The 21,854-nt window shown below is 35.5% G+C and overlaps 1 protein-coding gene across 1 annotated transcript in view; it reads left to right on the top strand.

The window, feature by feature from the left end:
- HAT1 (histone acetyltransferase 1) overlaps positions 1-21,854 on the top strand; it is a gene marked incomplete at its 5' end in the record, with an annotated part of 47,788 nt that overhangs the window by 19,742 nt on the left and 6,192 nt on the right. The window contains 5 exon segments of the mRNA XM_079135051.1: positions 129-249; positions 10,319-10,498; positions 10,765-10,886; positions 11,387-11,491; positions 11,799-11,905. Of these exon segments, the coding sequence (XP_078991177.1) occupies positions 129-249; positions 10,319-10,498; positions 10,765-10,886; positions 11,387-11,491; positions 11,799-11,905 (635 nt within the window).

Raw genomic sequence — 21,854 nt, forward strand, 5'->3', positions numbered from 1 at the left:
TATAAGTATACAGTTTATGATCTTAAAACTATCCATGAAGTTAATTTGTTTATATGTATGATTAATACTTTTTAATGACTTGCAGAAATTTATTTTGATTATTTCTGTTTGTTTCCCCTTTGTTTCAGTGAAACTGCTTTTGGTTACAAAGGTCTGAAGATCCTGTTATACTATATTGCCGGTAGTCTTTCAACAATGTTCCGTGTTGAATATGCATCTAAAGTTAATGAGAACTTTGACTGTGTGGAGGTAAGAAGAGAACATTTATTTTTAACTGTTTTCCAGTTGATTTTAAGGCAGTTTTTAAAATATAAATGTTTGACAGAGAAGAGAATGATCATACTTTTAAAATTACGTATTAATTTTTTAGTTGTGAAAGTATTTAGCTTCCTGTCATTTTAATTAGCCCTGTGATCATGATCATTAGCCTGTTCATTCCCTCGGTGATCTTCTGGGGAACAGAGACAAAAAGAGAGTGAATAAAATTCCATGCATGTATGATTTTGTCAAAATAAACCAGCTACTTTGTGTAACTATAATGCTGTTTAAAATAACAACAACAACAAAAACCTTTCACTTTTTTTTTTTTTTTTTTTTTTTTTTTTTGTGGTGCTGGAGATTGAACCCAGGGCCTTATGCTTGCTAGGCAAGCACTCCACCAACTGAGCCATCTCCCCAGCCCAAATCTTTCACTTTTGCTGGGTTTTACTGGGTGCAGTGATGCACACCTGTAATCCCAATGACTCAGGAGGCTGAGGCAGAGGATTGCAAGTTCCAGGCAAGCCTCAGAAACTTGGTGAGATCTGACTCAAAATCAAAAATTAAAAATGGCCTGAGAATTTTGCTCATTGGTAAAGTGCCTGTTTTAGTCAGTTTTTGTGTCACTCTGACCAAAATGCTGAACCAGAACAACTTAGAAGAGGTGAAGTTTATTTGAGGCTCACAGTTTCAGGGATTTAAGTCCATAGGTGGCCAACTGTAGGTTCAGGGTGCCAGCAAATCATGGGGGAAGGGCCCAGCTGAGAAAAGCTGCTTACCTTATGGTGGGGTCAGGAAAGAGACAGAGAGAGAAACACACTCACACTTTGGCAAGGTGATTAAGAATTTTGAGGCTATTATGGAATATCTGGGGTGAGCCCTAAATGCAACTACATGTATCCTAATGAGGGGGGAGGCAGAAGATATAATGTTAGAAGAAAATGCAGAGTGACCACAGATGTGGCCATAAGCCAAAGAATGCTTAGCCATTAGAAACTGATAGAGGTGAAGAATGGATTGTCTTCAGGAGCCTTTGGAGGGAGCTTGACCCTATTCATTATGGTTCAACTGATAATGATTTTAGACTTTGCCTCCAGACACAGAACAAATGTCTGTTGTAAGCTATCAAGTTTGTGGTAATTTCTTATAGCATCCACAGGAAACCATGTATTTTCATACCAGGAGGTGGGGTGCTACTGTAATAAATAACTAAAAATGTAGAAGTAAATTTGGAAATGGGTAGATGCTAGCATAATTTTGAGGTACATGATGGAAAAACAATAAGGCTGAGCCACTAGGGTGTAGCTTAGTGGTAGAGCGCTTATTTAGTGTGTGCACGGCTCTGGAGTCACTTCCCAGCAACACACACACAAAGAAGGAAGGAATAATATACATCACCTTGAATAGACTGTTGATAGAAATAGGGACATTAAAGGCACTACTGGTTTGGAGTGGGAAAGACAAGCCTGCATTATTTTGGAGAGTACATATATCACCATAAACATAATTTTGGTAGAAATATGAACTTTAAAGTTGAGTCTGTGAAGGTTCAGAAGAAAATGAGGAACATGTGTTTGGAAACTGGAAGTTACATAGTTACAGAAAGCCTGTTGGAATTGTGTTGTGTAGATATGTAAAAATAAGTATTTTTAATTACTAAGGTATCTAGCTGAGATTTCTAGGCAGATTATTCAAGGCATGACCTGTTTTCTGGCTGCTTATAGTAAGTTAAATGTGAGAGTAAAGAGATAAATTGAAGAAAGAACTGTTTAGCAGAAAGGATACAGGACTTGGGAAATTTTCAGCCTACCAGATTGCAGAAGACACTAAAATTAGGAAATTAACTCTCAGGAACATGTGTGATAGAGAGAAAGTGAAGGGTGTGGCAGGATAAGCCTTGACTAGTGCTGAAGAGATTAGGCGTATGACCCATGGATCTCCTCAATCATTTCAGCAAAAAAAAAAAAAAAAAAAAAAAAAAAAAATAGAGATCTAGGGAAATCTGTGGAATAACCTTATTATTTAATGGTGTGAACCCTTATAACTTATGCAAGTGACCCATAGGGTTTTTTTTTTTTTTTTTTTTTTTGGGTTTTGAGAATCAAAACTGCGAAGTCCAGTTTAGATTAACAAAACAAGATGAATTCACAAATCCCATATGCAGGAAACAGGCTGATAAAACTCATCTCAAAAATGTGTCACCTGTTTTAAAAAAAAAAAAAAAAAAAAAGGGAATAATGACTGTGAGGGTGGAACTGTAGGCTACAGTTAATTACCAGGTCTTAAAACCTAGTGGAATTTGCCCTTCTGAATTTTTAATTTTCTTGGTACCAGTAACTCCTTTGTTCCTTCCATTTCTCTCTCTCTCTTTTGGGGAGGATACCAGGAATTGAAGTCGGGGGCACTTGACCACTGAGCCACATCCCAGTCCTTATTTTGTATTTTATTTAGAGACAGAGTCTCATTGAGTTGCTTAGCACCTTGCTTTTGCTGAGGCTGACTTTGAGCTCGGGATCCTCCTGCCTTAGCCTCCAGAGCCACTGGGATTACAAGTGCGTGCCATTGCACCCGGCTTTCTCTCTTTTGGAATAAGAAAAATTATTAAAACCATTGGGTTTTAGAAGTAATAACTTGTTCTCTAGTTTCACAGATGGAGAGGAATTTGGTCCTAGGATATGTCATACCTAGAATCTCACCTGTACCTGACTCAGAGAATTTGGATGTTGAGATTTCTTGACTCTTGAGCTGATAATATTTAGATGAGATTTTGAACTTCAGTCCAAAACCTCCTCTTATTTCTTGGGTTATTTGGCTCTTTTTTTATTTAAATTTTTTTTTGGTTTTGTTTTGTTGTAAACATCTTGCTGAAGGTCACACAACTAAATAATCAAGATCAACAGGCATGGTGGTATGCCCCTGTAATCTCAGCTACTTGGGAGGCTAATTTAGTTGGATTGCAAATTAGAGGCCATTTAGTGAAATCCTGTCTCAGGAGAATAAAAAAAGTCTGGGGATATAGCTCAGTTGTAGAGTGCATCTGGGTTTTTCAGTGGTATTGGGGGAAAGAATCAAGACCTTACTGGGAGATGATCATCTAGTGGTGTCATACACAATATGTAGTAATATTTTGATTATAAGACATTAGGACTAGGACTAGAGATCATAGCTTAGTGGTAAAATGCATGCTTAATGTGCAAAAGTCTCTGACTTCAATCCCTAGCACCAAAAGAAAAAAGTTAAGACTATTTATGACCTGTTCTACATGGGCTCATACTCTTATGCTGATTAAATTATTTATGTAGTTTACATTGTGTGTGTATTTTTCCCCCCTTTCCCGTGTTTTATGCTGCTCACTCCCAATTTAATACTATCTTTGGGGAGCTTCTCTTTAGCAAACAATCTGTGGATTAAAGTAATATATTGGTAAGTTTTGTGCAGTCATGTACAACATGAATCATGTATACAGCATGAAAGAGGTCAATAATAATCTTTAAGGTATTTTTAAATTTTTCTGCAGGGGAGGTATTGGGATTGAATTCAGGGGGCACCCGACCACTGAGCCACATCCCCAGCACTGTTTTGTATTTTATTTAGGGACAGGGTCTCACTAAGTTGCTTAGTGCCTTGCCGTTGCTGAGACTGGCTTTGAATTTGTGATCCTACCGCCTCAGCCTCCTGAGCTGCTGGGATTACAGGTGTGTGCCACTGCACCTGGCTAAAATCTTTTAAAATTTTTGACATATAACATATATATTCGTGAGGTACAGTGTGATATTTCAATGCCTGTATATAATGATTAGATCAGGGTGATTGTCATGTGTGTTGCTTCAAATATTTATCATGAAAGTGTCTCATTCATTATTCAATGTTAGTGTTAGAAATATTTTGAGTACTTTTTAGTTTGTTTTCTTTCACTTCTCAGACATATTTGAAATTACTAAGCTTGCCGGATGAATATGTAACTGCATTTGATGTTTTTTTGGTAATTTGTGTCCCTGGAAATTGAAAAATTTGCAGATAGAAAAGTGATTCTGAGTAATACTATAGTAATTGTGGTGGTAGAATATTTAAAAAGACTTAATCTTAGATAAACTAGCATTTAACACAGATTTAATAAAATGGAGATTTTTCCATAATCAAAAAATTTTTAAATGGACGCAGTATCATTATTGTATTTATTTTTATGTGGTGCTGCGGATTGAACCCAGTGCCTCACACATGTTGAGACGAGTGCTCTACCTCTGAGCCACAACCCCAGCCCCATAATCAAATTTTTGATTTCTAGTTGTAACATTCTTGAAAATCAAGTTTTTTCATTTATAAGTACTGGGTTAAGTGTAGGGAATCAATCTCTTACCATATTTTTGTAGTCTTATTTGCTTCAAAAGATCATCACGTTTAATATTCAAACAAAGATTTATTTCCCCTTGTTGGGAAAAAAAAAAAAAAGGTGACGGCATGGTGGATATGGGGGAATGAACTTGCCTTTTCTGTCTCATTTTTCCAGGCACTGTGGAATGAACACAGTGCCTTTTTTGTTCTTCGCTTTTGTTTTTTGAGGACCAGGAATTGAACCCAGGGACTCTTACCACTGAGCCACATTCCTAGCACTGCTATGCCGAGAACACACCGAAGGGGACAAAAGCAAAAGAAGGGAGACCAAGACATTGCAGCGTTAGAGATGCTGGATTTAGTTGTCAGACTGAGACTATTATTTGGAGGAAGAACCAGTAGGTTTTGCTTTTGAATTAGATATGATAGATGAGAATCCCATTGCATAAATAATAGCGGTCCTGATATGGGGAAGATTTAAATGGAAAAAAATCAAGAAATTCGTTTTGGATATATTAGGTTTGGAACTGTTAAATGTCATATTTGAGTTTTTGTAGGTCATACTCTCTATCATTGTTTTTATTTATTTTATTTTATTTGGTATCACCGAGCTATATCCCCCCCTCCTTTTTTTTAAATTTTGAGACAGTTCTTGTTAAGTTGCTTAGGACCACGCTAAGTTGCTGAGGATAGCCTTGAACTTGTGGTCCTCCTCCCTCAGCCTCCCTAGTTGCTGGGATTACAGGTGTGTACCACCTGGTATAACATTTTTATATGACAAACAACCCTTTTTGGGGATCAGTAGCCATAGCAAATCTGCTTAAAAGTTAATTTACTTATTACAAATTTACTATTACATTGATCTTTTACCATCCATTTTCTTTTCCAAATTGATTTTTCCAATTTCACCAAAAATTCTTTAGTCATGATTAAGATTCCTGTAAAATCTCTTCACTAGTCATCATCTTTAAAGGCAACATAATTATTCTGAATTCTTCAAATATAATGACTTTGATTAATCAGACACTGATGGTTTGTTTATCTTTGGTTGCTCCTAACCTTTGCTTTATTAAGTACCTCCTGCCTTCTCTTGGGAGTTTTCATTGTTTTATAGTGAAGGGATATGTGACTAAGATTGTTCAGTCTTACTACTTGCTAGCATTTCTGAGAAAGGTTTGGTAGAGAAACATGACATATATGGTTAGGTTGTATTTATGAATTTCAGTCATTTTATCCTTGTATCCCACTAATTTGGGTTGAATTTGAGAGTAGATGAAAGAAAAATTTAAAACTTTTCTGGAGCCTTTAGTCTGTGGGAAAATCCTATGTATTTAAAAAATTTATTCTTGAGCAAAGGAAAAAATAATCTTTGGCTGGGCATGGTGGCACATGCCTATAGTCTCAGTGGCTCAGGAGCCTGAGACAGGAGGGGATCAGAAGTTCAAAGCCAGCCTTAGTAACTCAAGGAGGCCCTGTCTAAAAATAAAAAGGACTAGGGATGTGGCTTAGTAGTTAAATGCCCCTGGGTTCAATCCCTGATACCAAAAAAGAAAAAATTATTTTTGGTACATTAGTACTACTATGCTGTACTTTTTTTTTTTTTTTTCCAGTTATGACAGTGTTCTTTGGATATACTTTATAATGAAATATCAGAAAGATTTAAAATCATATATTGAAAATTTTATCTTTCTTAGTGCCCCCCTGCCCCATGGTACTAGGGATTGAACTCCTGGTCTCATGCATACAAGACAAACTCTCTACCACTGAACTACATATATTCCTACCCCTTCTTGCTTGTTAGTTCAAGTAAGCAAACACTAATGCATTAAAAACATTATAAGCCTTTGTTTTTTCATAATACGACCTTCATTTAACAATACTCAGATTTGTACATTTAAAGCTTAAATATTGTCAGAGAATATAAGTTTAAGCAAATTAAGTAGATGCAGAATTTCTTTCACCTTCTCTTTGTGACATATCTTAGCTATTCTTAGAATTATAATAATGTTACTGGGATAGTGGCAGATGCCTGTAATCCCAGCAGTTCCTGAGGCTGAGGCAGGAGGATCACAAGTTTGAAGTCAGCCTCAGCAACTTAGCAAGACCCTGTCACAAAATAAAAAATAAAAAGAGTTGTGAATGTAGTTCAGCATCAATCCCCAGTACTGAAAAAAAAGAAAAAAAGAAAAAAAACTCCAAAACCACCAAGAATTATAGTAACATTAAATTTATGTGCTACTTTAGCCAGGTAAAGAAGAGCATGTTTACCTACTTAACATGCCTTAATTGTAACCTCTTACTATAACTGGGCATGGTGGTACACATCTGTAATCCCAGCTGCTGGGGAAGCTGAGGCAGGAGGATTACAAATTCAAGACCAGCCTCAGCAATTTGTTAAGATCCTGTCTAAAAAGCTGAGAAAGGCACGGATGGTGATGTGGCTCAGTGGTGAAGGACCCCTGGGTTAAGTCCCTGATTTAAAAAAAAAAGAAACTAGAAACTTATGGATAAATTTATCAAATGATACTGCTTAAGATAAGACATTAATAAGGTTATTGGGTTTTCAAATGTTTATCAATTCAAATATGAGTTCAAATGTTTAGAACATATTACTAGCTATTCTCAGGCACATTGTTTTCTGCAGTGATGAGGAAAAGTAAAAATTGCTCAGTTGGAACATCTTCATGTGTAACAAAGATAGAACACTGGAAATTGAAATGACCATAGTGAGAGTACACAATCTAAAAACATTTCATGACCCACTTACTATAAGACCTAACTAGAATAGTAACTTTTATACTTTCCCCTTTTTTTAAAAAAAGAAATCACCAAATGTTAGGGAAACATTTGTAAGGAACATCTTTATTAATTAAATAAATCAAGTATTTTCTAGATTCTTGCTCTGTTCATTTAATTTCTTACCCTTTCTATACTTGTACATGATTTTAATTGATATTTAGGATAATGTTCTTGAAGACAGAGAATTTTTTAGTGATCTTCAGAAGTCGAATATACTTTTAATCACAAGCATTGGAATTGAAAGCTTTTATTGCATTTTTAACTCTACATTCAGTTAAAAATTATTTAATGGTTTTTTCCTACTGATTTATTATCAGACCAGTAATCCACTATGAAAAATTAGTATTTTCAATTTAACTAAACTAAAGTGTATATTTTAGAAGAATACAGATCTTTAAGATAGGGTGTTTATAGATAGAATTTCCTTTTTTTAATGCAAAATCCATTTAACAGAGAAATGCAGACTTTTTTTTAATTGAAGCAAAGTTCTGAATTCTAGGTTTGAAGAGCTATTTGCTTTTTAAAATTTATTTATTTTTAGGTAGTGCTGAGGATCAAACCCAGTGCCTCACACATAGTAGGCAAACTATCACTGAGCTACAGCCCCAGCCCTTATTTGATTTTTTAAATATATATAGTTTAGTTGTAGGTGGACATAATGCCTTTATTTTATTTTTATATGGTGCTGAGGATCGAACCCCGTGCCCTGTGCAAGGCGAGCTCAGCTCTACCACTGAGCCACAACCCTAGCCCCCTTGATTTTGTTTTATTTAAGTATATCAGACACACACATATATTTACATATATATAAACAGATTTCTTGTTTTTTAACTTAGCTTACCTCTCCATAAAAGTTCTTGAAGTAACACAGATTTGCCCAGAGCAAAATATTTTATTGGAAAATATTTATTATAATCAATAAATATCCTTTAAAGACTGAATGTTAAATATTAACTTTCTTTGAACCTTGTTGAGCTCAAACCTTTTGGTAGCTTTGTCTTTCACCAGAACTGCCACTTGAAACTTAGTTTCTGAGACATCTTTGAAGTAGATTTGGTGCAGGATAGGCAAAGGGACTTGATCATTCTTTGCAATGCCTTATTTAGAAAACAGGACATATGGAAGGTTATTACAGGTTAAAATTATACCTGCTATGAATGTCTTAAAGTGATTTTTTTTAAACTGATAGATTATAAACCCCTTTTTTCTTAACATTTAAAAACCTGAACTGCAGTTATACTATACTACTTTATCCATCCATCACTACTTTGAATTTTAATTGCTATAAAACAGACCTATTGCAACTATCCTTCATTATAACAACTTCCTCATGTAGTTACTGAGTATATGTTTAAGATGATATATCTTCATGTAAGCAATGTCAAGGAAAGATATCAAATAGTATGTCCTTTATAAATAAACAAAAGTAGTTCTATCAAGTGTAATTTATCTGTCTTGAAAGTGAATAGATGGCAAGGAGTGATATACATATTAGAAATAAACTGTTGGGCAGATTGTTGAAGAGATATACTTTAAATAATAACTCCTACTTTTATAGCTATAAACAAATTATATATAAATGTCGGTGGTACCCGAGCATTGGAAATAAAACTTGTTTGTGATAAACTCCATCCTTGGTTCTCTTATCCTAAAATGTAACTGAATGATAATAAAGTGCTATTCATCTGCAGGTGCATTGCTTCTACTTAGTTAAAAAATGGTTGAAAGGACAGGAATTAGTAGCATGTTGTATTAGCCTTTTGTAGTGTATTTTGTCCTAAGCATCTTAATTTCCCTGTTTTGAATGCTAAGTAGCAAGGGTCTTGGTTTAGAACTAATACCCATCATGCATGTAAACGGTATGAAAGAGCTGCTTAGTAAGTTAACACAAAGTGTTCTTGTGTCAGTCCTTGTGGAAATAGATACAATACAAACATTACAGCTGAACTCACGGCAAACTCCATTAAGTAAAAACCTGGCCTCATTGTTCAGGAAAAAGTTTGAATAGAATGCAAGCTCATTTTGTTGAATGTAATGTCAGGCTTTTAGGGACTGTATTGAGGGATAAGGTTTTGTTAAGTTGAGACCAATTCATTAAGTTTTATTGCCTGGTGAGAAGCAGTAATACTTTATTGTAAGACTTCATCAAATATTCATGGTTAAAGAGAAGTAGTAAATGTATTCAATCAAGTGGTCTTTTGGGGTTTTGAAAAGGATTATGAAGTCTGCTCAGCTGATAGTTTTAACATTCATCAAGGTTATTTTAACAAGGGTAATTTTAATCTCTGAGTTTAATTTTGTTGTCCAGTCTTGTCTCTTTTGTACTATCACAAGTCCAGTTCTCTCAAAATTTTGTCACATTATATGGAGGAATGGACAATATAGCCATTCATATAATTTCTATATTCCTTAAGTGGGAATTTTTTTTAAATTATCATTTTAGCTTGGCATATGAGGGAGTTGTTCTCTCTCTACTTGTTTATTGCAAGTTACTATTCATTTGGTTGAACTCTAGCTTCACTTCATTACTGCTGGTTATCTTTTCATGTCTTAAATAATATGGTCTCTTTGACACATAAAATAATAAGCAGCCTTTTGTTTTGGCCAGTTTAGACTGTCATAAAGGGATGATGTCAGCATTTTCTATGTGATGTTGGAAATTTCATGGCACTGCCATTATTATTACACTTGATATTAGGCTCCCTACCTCCTCTAATTTGTTTTTGTTATGCTCATCTCATATTTGTATGACAGTAGTTTGTGGACCTGAAATGTCCTTTCCCAGTTCACTATGTGTGTTTACATCTTTAGTTTAATGGTGAATTGAAGTTTGTTGATTTTGTCCATTTTAGAGAAATTTAACATAATTCATCTGAAAGTCAAATTTGTTAATTAATTCTTTTTATGTCTTTCGTCCTACATTCCTTAGGCAGATGATGTTGAAGGCAAAATCAGACAAATCATTCCACCTGGATTTTGCACAAACACAAATGATTTTCTTTCTTTGCTGGAAAAGGAAGTTGATTTCAAGCCGTTTGGAACCTTACTCCATACATACTCAGTTCTCAGTCCAACAGGAGGAGAAAACTTTACTTTTCAGATATACAAGGTAAAGATAAATCTATATATTTCTTGGTTAAAATTACTCCCAGTTGCCTGAAGCCTGCATGCAATTTTTATTTTATTCTTAGCAATTTATTCTAGCTTTAGGAAACAAGTTTGTATGGGCATTAAAAATAGGTCTATTTTGTGTATCTGTGTACACAGTTAATCTGAGACTTCTAAACATTTTCCCACAGGATAGTTTTGTGTTCTGCAGACTTTGACTTACCTTTGTGATGAGTTTCACCTGACTTTTCCTGGCTTTTTCCCTAGGCTGACATGACATGTAGAGGCTTTCGAGAATATCATGAAAGGCTTCAGACCTTTTTGATGTGGTTTATTGAAACTGCTAGCTTTATTGACGTGGATGATGAAAGATGGCACTACTTTCTAGTGTAAGTACAATTCTAAAGCAACAGTAGACCTTATTACCTCCACAAAGCCAGCATTTTAATTGTGGCAGCCCAATTATTGGGATAGTATAATGATATTTTTCCCAGGAAAGAAAAACTATTGTTTATGAGGCTTGAGTTTTCCTTCATTATGCTTTGGGAGACCTTGAGAATAGAGCTGAATTAAATGCTGTTGTCCGTTAGGGCCCTGAATGTAGGCTTAAACAGTAAAATGAGCTTTGCCTGTGTTTTCTTTTACTTGCCACCTATTCATCTTTATAATAGGCAAGTGCACTGAAGTGATGTAAAGAGGTCTGATTTATCCAAGTTGCTGCACACCAATTAAGTGAATTGTACATTCAGAACATAGCAGGTGTACCCATTGGGCCCTCACAGAGTAGCTTGCTGACACTGAAAATTCAGTCAGAGAATGGAAAAGAAAATGGACACTGCATGGGAGCGCGACTGTAATTGACCTGCTTGGCTTTCTGTTTTATCTGCAGATTTGAGAAGTATAATAAGGATGGAGCTACGCTCTTTGCGACCGTAGGCTACATGACAGTCTATAATTACTATGTGTACCCAGACAAAACCCGGCCACGTGTAAGGTAATTGGCAGTATAACACGTGCCTTCTCTTTTATTTCAGAAGAAGGAACTGCTGAAGTTTCCAATACTTGTTTTAATAGTGTTGATTTGTTTTAAAAAAAATCACCATTATTCACTGGCTATGTACTGATTTATTTCATTGTTCCCTTTGAAACAGTGTGGAAGAGTAAACCAATTTTGAATATTTTGATAATCTTTGGACTTCTTGAAGCTTAAAAAAAACCCACAGATTTAAAAATGTTCATAATACTGTAATTTTCAATTTTTTAGCTGATGAGAAATTTTAATTTTAAAATCATTTCTTTAGTCAGATGCTGATATTGACTCCATTTCAAGGTCAAGGCCATGGTGCTCAACTTCTTGAAACAGTTCATAGATACTATATTGCATCTCCTACAGTTCTTGATATTACAGGTAAATAAAATTTGATGTTAAAGAACCTTTCTAAAATGTCTTCTTCACTGATATCGATTAATTGCCAGAAATAACTATTCTACGTTAAACAGCAGCATTCTCCTGGGACCTTTTTGGGACTGTCTAAAGATGGCGTAAGGTTACATTTTAGATCTTAAGCTTTTGTGGGAATTAGATTACATCCCTAACTGTGAAGTGCTTAGTTAAACAAATGGAAGATAATGAACTGAATATGTTTAGGGAAATCTTGATCAGGCATAAATATATTTCAAGTATAGTATAAGTTGTTGGTTCAGTTTATTTGGCACATGGTTTCATCATTTAGATGGTACCAAGCTTTTTAATAAACCTTATTAAGAAAAAAAAATTCAAGGCAAATAGTTTGAGTACAATATACATTTCCTGGGCTGGGGTTGTAGCTCAGTGGTAAAGTGCTTGCCTAGTATGTGTGAGGCACTGGGTTCAATTCTCAGCACCACATGTAAATAAATAAATAAATAAATAAATAAATAAATAAATAAATAAAAATAAAGGTCCATTGACAATTCAAAAAATTTTTTTAAAAATTAAAAAAAAAACGGGGCTGGAGATATAGCTCAGTTCCTAGAGTGCTTGCCTTGCAAGCACAAGGCCCTGTGTTCAATCCCCAGCACTGTAAAAAAGAAGAAAAAAAAAATCTTCACAAAAGCAGTAGATAAGGTGAAATGTAGGCCTATTTGTTTTGGAAACATCTTTCAGTATGGGTTAGCCATAGAAATAGTTTTAGGAAATGAATGCTTAGGAAAAGATACTCTAGTTTTTAAAAAGAGAAGGCATCATTAGATGGATTACAAATGATAGTATCTTAACATGTGAACCATCAAAGAGCAAAAGGGTCCAAGGAACATTCATGTTATCACTTTTTTCCCCCTTAGTAACTTTTAAACTCATTACTCATGAAGTTGCTGATTAAACTGAAAGTTACCTTTTTTTCCTTAAAATGAAAAATACATGTTGAATATCCCTAATTTGAAAACCTGTAATCCAAAATACTCTAGAATCTGAAATGTTTTGAGTGTCAGCATGATACTCAAAAAGTTTCAGATTTATGGAGCATTTGGGTATTCATATTAGGGATGCTCAACTGGTAAATATTTCAAAATCTGGAAAACCAGAAATCTGAAAACACTTCTGGGCTTAAGCATTGTAGATGAGGGTTGGACTAAAGTGTAGCTCAGTAGTAGAGCATGTTTTTAGCATTCAAGAGGCCCTGGGTTTCAATCCCTTGCACCAGGAAAAAAAAAAAAAAATGTTAGATAAGGGTTACTCAACCTATACCAAATATTCACATCCAAATAAGGTATTAAAATTTATTCTGTAGAAGTTTGAATATGCTTTTTGTTTTTTAAACTGTAATATTTAACCCACACTAAAATGTTAACTTGTTAAAAATGCTATTTCAGCATTTAATCAACTTATTTAAAGATCCCTCCAAATACTGAATGTGGGACTAACAAAATTATAAAAAGGCTAGTAGACAGATTATCAGTTTCTTCCATTTTCATGGTATAGTGGTTTTGCCCAAGGTAAATAACATTGCTCCAGAACAGTAAATTGAACCCATAGATTAGTAAACTAGAGGGAAAGCATTTTTTTGTTTGTTTGTTTGCAGTGATGGGGATAGAACCCAGGCCTTGAGCACTCCAGGCAAGCACTCTACCACTAAACTGTGTCCTCAGACCAGCAAATTGTTAAAGGAAGTTACACATTTATAGAATTAACTGTCTTGCTACTATTAAATGGACTAGAAACTTGAAAGATGAAATACTAAACTTAGTTCAAAGGTTTTTATTGTTTAAATGGCACCTTCACTAGTTTAGTGACTTATAAAATTAGAGAAGCATAGGACAAACTATTATCAGTTTGTTTAGCTGAGCTGAAAGTTGTTTAGCTTCTGTTCAGTTACAGAGCTTGGACTTGGTGTTACATGAACATTTTTAGTGATTTTAATCTAGAGTTCACATAAGTAGTCTTTGTCTACTCTAGTGGGTAATGTGCCAGCAGGGGTTGTTTCTCTGAAGCCTCTTAACCACTTTCTTCTGTCTACTCCAGCCAGTAAAGTCCTTGATACTTAGCACCAATTAACAGATAAAGAATTTTATTTCTTAAATCTCAGTGAAGAGTCATCAATAATGGTAGCCTTTATTCAATACTATCATTCATTAGTAACTGAAGTCTCTGAAGAGAAAAGCTAAACATGCTAAAGGACTTCTGAATTTGACAACTGAGTATTGGCCTTTATTTTCAGCTTTAACATTTCTAAGCATTATAAAATAGTAAAAGTGTCTGATTAGTTAGTTGTTCTCATTAAGATGTTTCTCCCGGATTTCCATACCCAGTCTTTAAAAAGGGAAAAAAAAAAAAAAAAAAAGTACAAAATTTCACTCTGTTCATTTCCATTGCCTATTTAGTATTATCTTGTATATTTTTTAACTTTGTAAATCTTCAGCAGGCTGACTCTGGATCTCCCTTGCAATCCAGGCTGTTTTTATTGAGATGGCCTTTTGCTTGTTTGATATAGGGGCAGATACAGAAAAGTGACCACGGGAGGCTTAGGTTATATCTTAAACTTCCAATGGATAAAATGTTCATGATGTAATCGCCACCCATTCTCTTTTTTTTAGCACTCAATTTTAAGGTAAAATATTGAAAGTCAGTTCTTTATAAAATGTATTCTCTTTCTTTTGACGATGTTAGCCTCTGAAGTATATAGCGTTTGCATACATCTCACTATATAACCTTGATAGAATCAACGGTTTGTTTCCTCCAGAATCCTGAAAATTTGCATTTGGTAATAGTAATTGATCCTGGGCTAGAGTATACATTAGTATTACTAATCAGTATATTAAGAGCTAATTTTATTTCTCCTTTAGGTTTTTTTGGTTGTTACAGGATACGTTATATTGATTTTTAGAATACTATATATGAATTTTTTATACTTAGGTGATTTGTGCTGTCATCTCATTTTTCCTTCTATAGTGTCATTTTTTTTCTCTCTTTGATGTAGCTCATTAATACACAAAGGCTTATAAAAATGATAGAGCAGCAGTTATGTTGTTAAAATGATATATTTGTAAAAAATTCAATTTTTGATCCCACAGATAACTATAGATTTATATTCAAGCAAATTTCATCTTTAAATATATTGCTTATCTTTGTTGCATAGAAACATGGGAATTGAAGGACATCACAGATTATTGGGTGTCATCATTTTAAGTTCATTTTCAGGCTGAATTTTAAAAAGCTTAAAGATTGAATGACATGGCTCTTAATATCAAGCCGCAAACAAAATATTATTAGTCTATAATGCTTTGCTTAAAAATGCAAATTTTTGGCATGATTTTTTTGACTTAGGTAAGAACATGACATGTTTTTTTCTCAACTATAATTCATTTTGCTTTGGTACATTTTCCCTAAACTTTGAGGGTATATAAATTTCTTACAATTTTACTCATACTGTTATTTTAATTGATATTGGCAATGCAGTTTTTTTTCTAAACCACTTTAGCAAAATAGACTTGAAAGACCAACATTGGACAACCTTGTGCCTCATCTTTTAGAATACTTTAAAAAATATTTTAGTAGCTGGGCATGGTGGTGCACACTGTAATCCCAGCGGCTTGAGAGGCCAAGGCAGAAGGATTGCAAGTTCAAAACCAGCCTCAGCAACTCAGGGAGACCGTGTCTCAAAAAAAGAACTGGGTTAGGGATGTGACTCAGTGGTTAAGTGCCCCTGGGGGGAGGAGGGGAATTAGTGCAGGGAATCTAGCTCAGTAGAATGCTTGCTTAGGATGGACACAACCTTGATTTTAATCCTCAGTACTGCAACAACAAAAAGATAAAGAAATGCTTGATTATTTGTCACTTAGAAGAGTTTTAAATTAAAATTACTTTATTGAGGTACAATTTCCATACCATAAAATTCACCAACTTAAAGTGTACAACTTAAAATATTGATTTCAGTGACCTTTAACAAATCTGCAACCATCATCATAGTCTGCTCTAGAATATTTCCATCACTGTAAAAGATCCTTCACGTCCATTTGCAGTCAGTCCCCATCCCCACACCTATTTTCCATTGAGGTCCTTGATACATTTTGGCTTAATTATAATGTATGGTATAAGTGTTTAAATTCATCTTCTTATGTGAGGATATTCAGTTGTTCCAGCACCATTTGTTGAAAAGAGTATCTTTCCCCACTGAATTATCTTGGTACCTTTATGGAAAATCAGTTGACTGTAAATATAAAGGTTTACCTCTGGACCTGAGCGATCGATACGTATGTCCTTATGCCAGTACTACACTACCTTGAGTTTTGTTATTTTGAAAATGATAATATGAAATTTAATCTGCCAAATATACTAGTTGAATCTTTCTCCTGGGTGCCACAGAGTAAATGGAAGTTTCTTGAAATGATTGATGAGTAGGGTAAAAATGGGCATTTGGGCTCACTGTTAGAGGGCTTGCCTAGTGTGCGTGAAGCCCTGGATTTGATCCTCAGCAATGCAGTACACACACACACACAATGCTGGCCCTAACAAGGTAAGTAGGAATGAGACAGGAAGGGGTAGAGAGATGGGGGCACTCAGTCAGAGTAGACTGTCTGGGGATGAGCCATGACCTTCAGGGACAGAGGTATAGGCTCCCAAAGTATACCTCCTCTCTGATTGAGCACTCAGGCAACAGTCTGGGGCTGAAAGTTGTAAAGTCATCAGCAGCTGGCCCACTGCACAGTCACCTCCTATTGTACAATGTACTCAATAAATAGAAACTCTTGTCAAGTGCAGTGGTGCATGTTGCAATCCCAGCTCTTGGGAGGCAGAGGCAGGAGGATCACAAGTCCAAGGCCTGCCAGGACAACTTAGCAAGACCTGTCTCAAAACAAAAATGGTTGGGGATGTAGTTAGTGGTAGAATGCACCTGGGTTCAATTCCCAATACTGCAAACACACACACACACACACACACACACACACACAGTCCTTATCCTACTTCCTAGGCAGTGCCCCTACCACATATGCATAGGGTTCTGAAATTCTAAAAACAGCAGAAAACATTCACAGTTATATAAGAAATGCTGTCTGCATCTTTCAGTCTCTGTTCCCTCCCACCTTCCCCAATGATTTCTTTTGTCAAGATGAAGAGAAGGCCCCAGGCAGTCTCCTAGCTGCAGAGAGTTTCCTACATTGGTACCAGAGCACTTCGTGGTGGGCAAGACATCAGAGGTCTGGGCAGGTCAGCTTGTTCCCTCTTATTTTCCTCTGTAGGGCATGTATTCAAGGGGAGTAACTGCATTCACTCTGCACAAAGTTGAATCATACTTTGCTTTCCTGTCTTTCTTCCTGGTGGCTTCCTCCTGCTCTTCCTGGATAATCACCAGTCCAGCAAGATTGGCCTTGGCCTGCTCTGGTCCTCTGAGCCAAATGCAATTTTGTGTAATGCTCTTTTGCTTTTCTTCTCAGTGTTCTCTTGTTCTCAAAGTTCCTTTGACCTGTTCAGATCCAGTTTGTGACCTTTCTGATTGTGCCACCTAGTTGGGGTTCTCAGTGTTGATAAGCCCTTCTACACCTTTACACTTTTGATGGTAGTCATCTCCATTCTTACCCTTGTCTGAGGCTAGAGATTTCTTTTTGGAATCACCTGCAGCCCCATCTCCACTCTCTTCTTACTCTTCTTCTTCCCTGGCCTTCTGCTTTTCAGCATGGAGCTGTACATTGGTCTTCTTGGGACACATATACTGCCCAGCCTTTGTGACCTCCCTTTCTCCTTCCTTCAAGTATAGAAACTCTGGGGGACAGCAACACCTTGATTGCTATATTGAGTTCTGAAATAGGAGGTGAAAATACTCCAACTTTGTTCTTTTTCAAAATTGTTTTGGTTATACAAGGTCCTTTATATTTCCATAAAAATCTTAGGATCAGCTCATCAATTTCTGCAAAACAAAATAAAGTCTCTTGAGTTTTGATAAGCATTGCATTGAATCTAATAATCAATTTGAAGAGGATTGCCATCTTAATAATATTGAATCTTCTAGTCTATTAATACAAAGTGTCTCTATTTATATAGAGCTTTTCAAATTTCTCTCAGGGAATAAAGGGTTATGGCATAATGGAGCATGTACTTAGCATGCACAAGACCCTTGGTTCAATCCACAGCACACGAAATTTTGTTTTTAATTTTTCTCTCAGCACTGTTGTAGCTTTTGGTGTACAATTCCTTTTTAAAAAAAATCTCTTCTTCCTTTTTCGGTACTGGAGATTGAACCCAGAGGTACTAAGCTACATCCTCAGTTCTTTTATTTTGAGACAGGGTCTCACAAGTTACTGAGGCTGGCCTTAAACTTGCGATCCTCCTGTTTCAACCTTGAGTCGCTGAAATTCCATGTGTGTACCACCATGCCCAGCTTTGGTGTACAATTCTTATACTGCTTTTGTTAGACTTATTGCCTTTATTCTTTGATGATGTTATAAATAAGATTGCTTTTTTGTTTGTTCATTTTAATACTGGGGATTGAACCCTAGGGTGCTTTACCACAGGACTATATCACCAGCTCTTCTGTTTGTTTTGAGACAGGGTCTCACTAAGTTGCTGAGGCTGACCCCAAATAAGCCTCCTGAGTCACTGGGATTACAGACATGCCCCGCCATACCTGGCAAGATTGTTTTCTTAATTTCATTTTTGGGGTCTTGATAGGCCCATTATCAAATTGAGGGATTTCCTTTCTATTGCTAGGTTGCTATCTTGATCTGTTTTATGTTGTTGTAACAACATACTGCAGGCTGAATACTTTATAAAAAAGAGGTTATTGGGCTGGGGTTGTTTGTGGCTTAGTGGCAGAGCACTTGCCTAACAGGTGCAAAACACTGGGTTTGATTCTCAGCATCACATATAAATAAATAAAGTCCTATTGCCAACTGAAAAATAATTTAATAAAAAAAGAGGTTATTTAGCTCACAGTTCTAGAGGTTCAAGAGCATGGTACTGGCATCGTCACAGCTCTGAGAAGAGCTTTATAGAGGATGGCATCATAATGGTAGGAGCCATGTAAAAGTGGTGAGCACCTTATGCAGAAGGGATTAAGGGGAGGTGCCAGGTTTAGTGGTCAGCAAACTTTTTTAAAAAAGGAATAAATAGTAATTTTTTAAAAAATTATGACAAGCTAAATAATATATCTCTATTGCATATTATTAGTACAGTAGGTTTTGGTGAGGTTTTATTCCCCCCTTTTCTCTTTTTTTACCCAACCCTAGAAATCATTTACTTCACTCACTACATAAAATAGGATATGGGTGATAACTATGGCCCAGGAGCCATAGTTGTTGATCCCTTGCCTAACGTGTTCTGTTCAAGAGAATGCATGATGTGTACTTGAAAAGAATGTGTATTTTGCTGTTTGCTGCATAAATATTAGGTGAAATTGGTTGATAGTGCTATTCAAGTCTTCTCTATTTTTGCTGATTTTCTATCTAGTTCTCTCTTATTAATAATAGTGTATTATGACAGTAGTGAAATCTCCAACTATTTTTGTTAAAGTTTCTTCTTTTAATTCTGTCTGCTGTTATTTCATATATTTAGAGGCTCTGTTGTTAGTTTTGTGTTTGTTTATAATTGTAATATTTTCCTGATGAATTTTGTCATTGTTATAAAATGTGTCCTTTTTCACTTGTAATATTTTTGTCTTAAACTTTTTGCCTAATATAGCCACTCATATTGTTTGCATGGCATATCTTTTTATCCTTAGACTTTCTTTTTAAAATCTTCTCATTAATAATACAGATTAATGGGATTCACTGATTTCCATGCATGCATATAGAACACATTGATCGTATATATTCTTCTACCATCACACCCTCTTCCTAGTCTCTAGCAATCACATCCTTAGACTTTCTATCTGTGAGTCTAAAATATTTTTCTTATAGACAGCATATAGTTGGATCTTTTTTCTTAGTCTGACAGTATTTTTAATGGTAGTTGTTTAGTTTTAGTTGTAGTGGACACAACACTTTTATTTATTTATTTTTATGTGGTGCTGAGGCTTGAACCCAGTGCCTCACACTTGCTAGGCAGTTGCTCTACCATTGAGTTACAACCCCACCCAGTCTCTGCCTTTTGACTGGAGTATTTAATACATTTACATTTAATGTAACTATTGCTATGCTTGGAATGCCTGCCATTTTGGTATTTTTTCCCAACTATCACATTTATTTTTCCTTTGCTGCTGCCTTTTGTGTCATTTAATTTTAAAAACTTTTTTTTAATGTGAACTCTTTTAATACATTTATTTATATGTGGTGCTGAGAATCGAACTCAGTGCCTCACGTGTATGAGGCAAGTGCTCTACCACTAAGCCACAACCCCAGCCCATCATTTAATATTTTAAAAAAAATTTATTTAGTTGTAGATGAACATAATACCTTTATTTTATTTCTTTATTTTTATGTGGTGCTAAGGATCAAATCCAATGCCTCACATGTGCTAGGCAAGTGTTCTACCTACTGAGCTATAATCCTAGCCCTCAAATAATATTTTCTAATGAACTTAAAAAAAAAGAGTTATTCTGTACACATGGGTTGAATGACTGTCTATCCTATTATTAAGTCTATCTTAAGCTTTCTTTTGGTACCAGGGATCGAACCCAGGGGCACTTAACCACTGAGCTACATCCCCAGGCCTTTTAATTTTTTATTTTTTTTGAGATAGGTTCTCAAGAAGTTGCTTAGGGTCTTGCTAACTTGCTGAGGCTGGCTTTGAACTTGTGATCCTCCTGTTACAGCTTCCCAAGCCTCTGGGATTACAGGTATACACCATTGTGCCCAGTAGGCTCTTTTTTTAAAACAGCTTTATTGATATGTAATTAACATACCGTACAATTCACTCTTGTATTTAAAAAAAAAAGGATAATTTTAAAATGATAATTACACTGTGATGATCACCCTCATTTAATTTGGGAATATTCTCTACTCCCAACTTCCAGCCCTTAGAAACTACTAGTCTACTTGCCTCTTAGAATACTGGAATCATAATATATGACTGGTTTCTTTGACTTAGCGCAGTGTTCTCAAGGTTCACCCTTGTTGCATGTATCAGTACTACTTTTATTGCCAATTAGCATTCCATTGTATGGATGCATCACATTTTATTTATTCATTCATCAGTTGCTAGACCTTGGGGTGCTTCCACTTTTTGACTCTTTTGAATAATGCTATTATGAACATTTGTGTACTGGGGTGTGGTTTTGGTTTTGGTAGTACTGGAAATTGAATCCAAGGTTCTTCATATGCTAGGCAAGTGCTGTACCACTGAGATACACCCCAACCCTTTATACTTTTGAGACAGGGTCTTACTAAGTTTCTTAGGATCTTACTAAGTTACTCAGACTGGCTTTGAACTTGAGATCCTCCTGCGTCAGCCTCTAGAGTTGCTGGGATTATAGGCATACACCACTGCACCTGGCTGAATGTTTTAAATTTTGATAGGGCCCAGCTTATCTGTTTTGTCTTTTGTCATTTGTACTTTTGTTTTCCTCATCTAAGAAATCATTGCATAACTATAGGTAAACCATAGGTTTACTCCAGTGTTTCTTCTAGGAGTTTTATAGTTTTGCCTGTTATATTTAGGTATCTGTTTGGTGTAAGGAAAGGATGCTCCAGCTTGTGAAGATCCATGTTCCAGCCCCATCTGTTAAAAATGTTTCTATGGCATTGGATTGTTTTGCTCTCGTTCTCAAAAATTGACCATAAATGTATAGGCTTATTTCTAGACTCTTAATTCAGTTCCATAGAGCTATATATCTATCCTTATTTGAAGGCCCTACTGTCTAGATTGCTGTAGCTTTTAAGTAAATATTAAAGTCAGGAAATATCAGGCTCTATGAACTAGCTTAGACTGTGACTTTTTTTATTTCAACTTT

Source organism: Sciurus vulgaris, assembly GCF_902686455.1.
Source record: "Sciurus vulgaris genome assembly, chromosome: 3".
Taxonomy (NCBI): Eukaryota; Metazoa; Chordata; class Mammalia; order Rodentia; family Sciuridae; genus Sciurus; species Sciurus vulgaris.